The sequence below is a fragment of the Silene latifolia genome, chromosome 1 (genome assembly GCF_048544455.1).
Source record: "Silene latifolia isolate original U9 population chromosome 1, ASM4854445v1, whole genome shotgun sequence".
Lineage (NCBI taxonomy): Eukaryota > Viridiplantae > Streptophyta > Magnoliopsida > Caryophyllales > Caryophyllaceae > Silene > Silene latifolia.
This window is the reverse complement of record NC_133526.1, coordinates 190,453,862-190,460,627: the sequence shown is the minus strand read 5'-3', so window position 1 is coordinate 190,460,627 and position 6,766 is coordinate 190,453,862. Positions and strand designations below refer to the sequence as shown.

Here is a 6,766-nt window from a genome sequence, read left to right as displayed (position 1 = left end):
ACTCGTAGATATTGTAGCTGTTAAGTTCATTCTTTTCCGTAAGTGCTAATCACGCCCTTGTATGAATAGCTAGACCTATATGTTGAACACATAATCAAATTCATTAATACAATTGTCTATAATTTCCTAATCTCGTATTCTATTATTTCATGAAGCAGCATGCGTCAGTGGGTGTATACGCAGGGAAAATTTTGCGTACATATGTCGCCATACCTTGGCTTAATTAATCGGAAGCCGTTGAAAAATGTGATGATCTGGTTTTTGACTCGATGAATGGCGTAACCATAGATTAGGTTGTAGATTATGATGAACAACACGTCATTATACAGAGTATATTTCCTTGACACTATATTGATGCCGGATGCTATCACATACGGATCGTGTTATTATAAATACGGAGTATCAAATACACAAAACGTACAGTATATTTTATCTTTTGACGTTTATTAACAACTAACATACAGTTGAAGTTTCAAACTTTCAAAGGAAAGGAGTATTAATTAACGACAAATTGGAACAACACGAAGTCGCCGAGCTTTCTCAACAGTGAATCCATCTTTTTCCCCATGTCCATATTTTCGGGTGTGACACCATTTTCAAGTATCCAATCAAACTCATGAATGAGTGAAGCAAGCATGAGAGGAATTATCCGGGTGGCCAGTGGCATACCAGGACACATACGACGACCAACACCAAATGGAATCAGCTCAAAATTATGACCTTTGACATCAATCTCCGATCCCAAAAACCGTTCAGGCTCAAACTTCTCCGGGTTATCCCAAATCTGAGGGTCTCTTCCAATGGCCCATACATTAAGTAACACCATTGAATTTGCAGGGATTGTGTATCCGCACATGTTTACGTCTGAATCGACTTTCCTAGGTACTGGGATTGGAGCTGGAGGGTGTAATCGCAAGGTTTCCTTGACAATTGCTTGTAAATATGGGAGCTGACTGATATGACATTCTTGAACCGAGTTTCCTTTGACTATTTCTTGAACCTCCGTTTGTAAGATTTTGAGCTTGATAGGATTACGAATAAGTTCTGCCATTGCCCATTCGAATGTGGTTGATGTCGTGTCTGTTCCCGCGATAATTAAATCCTAGATGGCCAGAAAACATTGAGAAGTCATTGGATTAACACAATCAGTAATTTTTTGTGCATCTTAGGAGCATGTATCCGCACATGTTTACGTTAGGCAATATGAATGTTTTAAAGTGATTTAGGTGTTCGTTTGTCCATCATAAACAAAGGCCATAGGCTTTTTTTTTAAAAAAAAAGGTAAGGAAACTAGGGTGATTAGAAATCACCCTATACCATCCTTGCGGATGAAAACAGTAAACGAAATTCAAAGAAAATTCATCAAAGAAATTTCATTTACCACAAAGTAACCATAAGATAAAAGGGTACAAAGAAAGACTCTCCTCGGAAAGTAAACACTTTAGTAACCCATTAACAAAACAAAACTCAGTAATAAAAAACACCACTGACAGGGTAACAAGGGGACTCAACAGCCGATAAAAAATTCAGATCTGGAATGAAAAATTTCCATACACATACTCCATCAAGATTTCAAGATACTTCACAGAACTAATATGAAGAATTAAACAATGAATTGGTCAATTTTAAAGTTAGGTGAAATATTGCTATTAATTTCTTGATTTAAACCTTCCTTAGCTTCGACATACGACTGAAAAAAAGCTCTCCTAGGCTAAAATGGAGAGCAAATTAAAGTCAAATCAGGAAAAAAGGCGCAAAATTTTTCCATTTAAAATACTTGATAAAAGACTAGAAACTTACTCATCTAATCCGTCATAAAGAAAGAAGGAAGAAGATGAATATGAATGATGAAGAAAATACGGGGGAGAAGAGCTTTGGGGAATGAGATAAGAGATTGAGTTTCATATCTCATTCTATTTTCTATAGAAACTAGCTATTAATTTTTTTCTTTTTTGACTTTTTTTTTCTTTTTTGACTTTACAAGGGTAAACTCAAGTGCTACGAGCTCTCTTACTCCAACCTTGAAGTTTGGGGTTCGATTTTTACTCCATATATAACTTTTGATTCGACCTCATCCATGAGAGTTTGAACTTTCGATTGATATAGTTTGAACTATATATAAGGCAGTCGGTATTTTACCGACAATTTGTTATGCGGTCGGTAAAGAATGGAATCAGTCGGTATAATTAGCAATTGCCGACAGATTGTTATGCTTAAGATGGTCGTAAAGTTAAGACATCTCAGACCCTATTCTTTCTGGCTTAATTCCAGCTCGTTTCATTTCTGCTTAGCGCTATTCAGTTCAGTTCAGTTCAATTCAATTCAATTTAGTTTCATTCACTTCAATTCAACTAATCTCTTCACAAATTAACTTTTTTTTCAAAGTAGGGTTATTTTGCAAACTATTTCTCGTTTTAGGGTCGGTTTCAAACTATTTCTCCCCAATGGGTCCACGTCATCACTTTTGTTTATTTTCCTAGAAATTTCAGATAAATCGCTATTTGAAGTAGCGATTTACTCTGAAATAGTCAAATCGCTATCCCAAGTGGCGATTTTATCATGCCTTATTAAAAGAAATGTAGTAATGATAATTGATAAGAGGAATTATGATAAATCGCTAGTTCAACTAGCGATTTGACAAAAACCACACCTAACCCAGCAACCTCAACTCAACGCTAGTAGTAAGAGCCATACGGTCCTACACAACCTCTCTAAAATACCATTGTTCATGTAAAGCTAATGCTACATCAGTGATGATCAGGGTGGAAGAGTTGTAATCCCAGACGTTTCATTCCTTTGGCAGAGAAGAATATATACATGATATTTACAACATAATTAAAAATATAATGCAATTAGAGAGCATTCACGAAAATAGTAGGAACGTAAGCGTAAAATGGACTTTAATTAAGTCGTGAGGTTAAAGTGTGGGTTAAGGCTCTCTTGTGTTGTTTTCGATGACGTTTTGAGCGAGTTTTAATGGTGGGTCGTTGGTTTCTAGTAGCGCTTTCTTATTGGATGGTTCTTATGGCGTTATAGAATGTTTTCGGGGTTCGTTCACATCTGGTCCAGAGCAGCAGTGACGCTCTGTTTTGGCACCGCTACGGCAAAGTTTCGTCTAAGACCGTCCGTCTTGTATGGTTCGATTAAGCGTATGAAACTGATGCAACGGATTAGGATATTGGCGGGCCACACAATTGCAGTTAATTCACACCATATCGTTGCCATTGCGGTGAAGCCGTCAGTAGTTCCTGTTTGGAGCCAAGAGGTAGTCGTGAACGGTTAAAGGCAAGGTGGTTCGTAGACTCGGGTTGGTTGTGCTCCTGGTGCAGTAGCAAGTTTGGCTAGTCGAGGGTAGTGTGGGGTCGTGCTGCGTTGTGTGTGAAATGTATGGTAATGGGACTTTGGTGTAAAACGCTACTTTACATAGCGATTTACATCCATCAACATTTTTTGATACATTTCTTTATATTAGATGATAAAATCGCTATGTGGAGTAGCGATTTTACCATTTAGTCTAAATCGCTATTTCAAGTAGCGATTTATCTAAAATCTATAGAAAAAAAACAAAAGTGATGACGTGGACCCATTGGGAAGAAATAGTTTGAAACCAGCCCTAGAACGAGAAATAGTTTCCAAAATAACCCTACTTCGAAAAAAAATTCTAAACTCTATTCAATGTAGCCAAATTTCATTCAATTAAATTCACTCCAGCTCAGCTTCATTAAGTTCAATTCAGCTCCTTTCAGCCGAAAAGAACAGGGCTTCACAACCTCCTTTTTAATGTTATGGAAAATTGTAAATCGATTGTGAGTGGCTGAGTGCTATCTTAACTTAAAAAGGTCTTAAACAATACGGAGTAATTTATTTACGCATTTTGTGTTAGTATGATAAACTAAAAGGCGTAGATAATGATCTAATGACTTACTAAGAATAGGTGAGCAATAGCTGATGCTTCAATATACTCTGCTCCGATTGGTTTTATGTCTAACAACGCCTCCAGAACGTCGTCGCATCGTACATAATTTGGCATGCATCTATCACGCAACCGTTGTTCAATGTTCTGATTGAACACATTAAGTATCTTCTCCGCGTGAATACTTGTACGTCGTCTGATTCCTTGAAGATCAATCTTTCTCATAATCGGAAAAAAGTCTCCAAGATTAGTCGTCCCCATTTCTTCGATAATATCTCGAAACGTCTTTCGGAATGAGCAAGATAATCCCGAAACAGAATCAACCAAATCCAAAGAAAATAAAGTCGTCGATATAACATTCAATATTACGTTAAAACCTACATGTCCAATATCAACGACCACCCCTGTGTTGGTGCATTTTTTAACGTACGAGCGAAGCTCTCTAACCTTATTTTCTCGAATGTTACGACTATCATCAAGTTTTCGAGCTGAAAAAATGTGGGAATTTGACAGTTTGCGTAAGTTCCGCCATTTTGTAGTTGGGGGAAAAAAGGTGACTGATTTGTTGTGGTGGTCGAATACACGAACCGCATCAATGACGGTCCTATTGGAGAAAGTAAGGTCATGTTTTCGTATGGCTTCTTCGACGACAGAAGCCGAAGATAAAACAACAGTTGGGAGTTGTCCTAGCTTAAGAAACATGATAGGGCCATGTATCTTAGCTAGTTTAGCTAATGATCTATGAAGCGAAGGACCGACACAAAAGAGATTTCCGAAAATTGGCAGCGATGGTGAAGGGCATGGTGGTAGTTTTCTTGTATTTGATTCTTTTTTGGTGATAAACTTGATTATTAATCCTACAACGGATAGAAATAATAGTATGTTTAGATAATAATTAGCATAAAATTCCATAATAATGGATTAATGATTTTGTGCTTCAATTTTCTTGCTAATTATAATGGTGTCAAACATGAAGGATACAGAGTTTGGGGAGATGATCGATGTCGACTGCCCACCACATTAGTTAAATTCAAATTCTCCTTTAAGACGAGCATATTTATGTTAAATATAAAACAGGTCACATAGTTAAATGAGATTACCCAATCTAATAATATGTACTCTCTCCGATCCACATCAAAGGTAATACTTTGCTTTTGATGGTCAAGGGGTACTTTGACCGTATTTTTCTTCATTTATACGCCACTTTTTTGTGCAAAAAATAGAATTTTATGAAAGATCTTTTCGTAACAAAGCTATACAAATAAGTTTCATCTTTCAAAATTTCATACTTTTAGCGATATTCTTGGTCAAAGTGTTTGAAGTTTGACCATCAAAAAGTAAATGTTACCTTGATGTGGATCGGATGGGCGTATATAACAGTGTTCAAGCTCATAAGGAAAAGTTATACTGCCTAAGTCTAACTTGGCTTAGATCCCGACTAAACCGGTGATATACACTAAAAAAAATTGAATTACATAAGACCGGACCCTATTTTTTTTGGACTTATTTCAATTCTTATAAGTTCAGTTTAGTTCAATTTAGATCGCTTCAGTTCAATTCAATTTTTTACTGCTTATAAACTTACTAAAAATTCAGTTCAGTTCATTCGATCAATTCGTTTATGTTTAGTTTTAGTACCTCATAATCGTGACGGTTTGTTTGACTTTGATCTAGCTCATTCATTAAGGACTTGTGTATTTATATAACCAACTACCTATGATACCGACCTTTTTTGTCTTGAACTTACTATTATAATTGTTATTATTGCCATGGCTAACTTATGACTGTAATTAATATTATTGCAACTATCACGAACATATTATTTTAATCAAGTCTAGATTATTGTACAAGTAATCTTTCCTCGAATATGTTTGTACCCGACATTCGAGTAAGCCTCTTGTAAAAAAACGAATTTACAAAAAAATATTGTAAAATCATTAAAAATAGAGTATTTTAATGCGCTCATTAGCCAATCATGATAACTAGTGGAGATTATTAAATTAGAGGTAATTAAGTAAAGTAATTAATGATTTTACAATTTTGTGTAACACCATTATTAGAAGAATTATTTCCCATTGCCCCCATTCGCACGTTATGCAATTCTTGTTTTTTTTTTTTTCTTTTTTTTGGCAGCTGTAAAGAAAGGTGTCCTAACTAAACATAGCCTTGCATGCAAAGCCATGTGCCAACTTATTGTCCAACCTAGGAATATAGCTAAAAGCAAGACAATGGAATAAAGTGCTAATCGAGATAATGTCCTCAAGGATGCTCGTTGTAAGGTGATGTGCCTGCTCAGTCCCTGCAAAGTAAGCAATTAGAGGAAGGCAGTCAGATGAAACTTCCAGATGCCAAAGTCCTTTATCTCTTGCCCAATACACAACTTCACGTAAACCCAGAGCTTCCGCTTGGAGTGCTGATTCTGCTTTGATAGCCTTGCTCCTTTCAAAGAATTTAACGCATGTTTCCCTGAGAGCAATCCATCCTATGCCAGCATTATCACAAGACTTCCAACCTGCATCAATCATAACTCTAATACATCCACAATTGTAGCTTGCTCCGATTGCATAGAAAGGCTTACTCTCCTTCAGCCACCTCATCATTTCATCCTTTATGCCACTCTTTTACTCGCTTTCTCTCTCCGTGCTTTTAGCGCGCTCTAAATTCGCTTTGCCAGCGTCCTCAACGACTTGGTTCCACGAATTTAAAAACAAATATGGGAGGAAACTCTCCTCTTTTAATAGGATCCGATTCCGAGTACTCCATAAGCACCATAGAATCCCTACAAATCTTATCACTCGGCTATTGGCCTCCTCAAGCTTTCCCAAATAAGTTATCCAGTGGATTATCCATTTT

The 6,766-nt window shown here is 36.6% G+C and overlaps 1 protein-coding gene across 1 annotated transcript; it reads right to left on the bottom strand.

Moving 5' to 3' along the window:
- Positions 1–368: 368 nt before the first annotated feature.
- LOC141589877 (geraniol 8-hydroxylase-like) lies at positions 369–6,510 on the bottom strand. Its single transcript, XM_074410499.1, has 3 exons — positions 6,116–6,510; positions 3,926–4,652; positions 369–1,102 (listed from the first exon to the last, which is right to left on the bottom strand). The coding sequence occupies exons 1-3, from the start codon at positions 6,508–6,510 to the stop codon at positions 497–499; spliced, it is 1,728 nt and encodes a 575-aa protein (XP_074266600.1). The 3' UTR covers positions 369–496.
- Between the last annotated feature and the right edge of the window lie 256 nt (positions 6,511–6,766).

What these genes read in the sequence shown, in the direction of transcription:
- LOC141589877 (XM_074410499.1), bottom strand. Translation starts at nt 6,510, where the DNA reads ATGAGGTGGCTGAAGGAGAGTAAGCCTTTCTATGCAATCGGAGCAAGC. An exon ending in GCTTTTAGCTATATTCCTAG is followed by an intron (nt 4,653 to 6,115) that starts GTTGGACAATAA and finishes TTCGCTTCATAG; the next exon opens with ATCATTAGCTAAACTAGCTA. An exon ending in CTATTGCTCACCTATTCTTA is followed by an intron (nt 1,103 to 3,925) that starts GTAAGTCATTAG and finishes CTGGCCATCTAG; the next exon opens with GATTTAATTATCGCGGGAAC.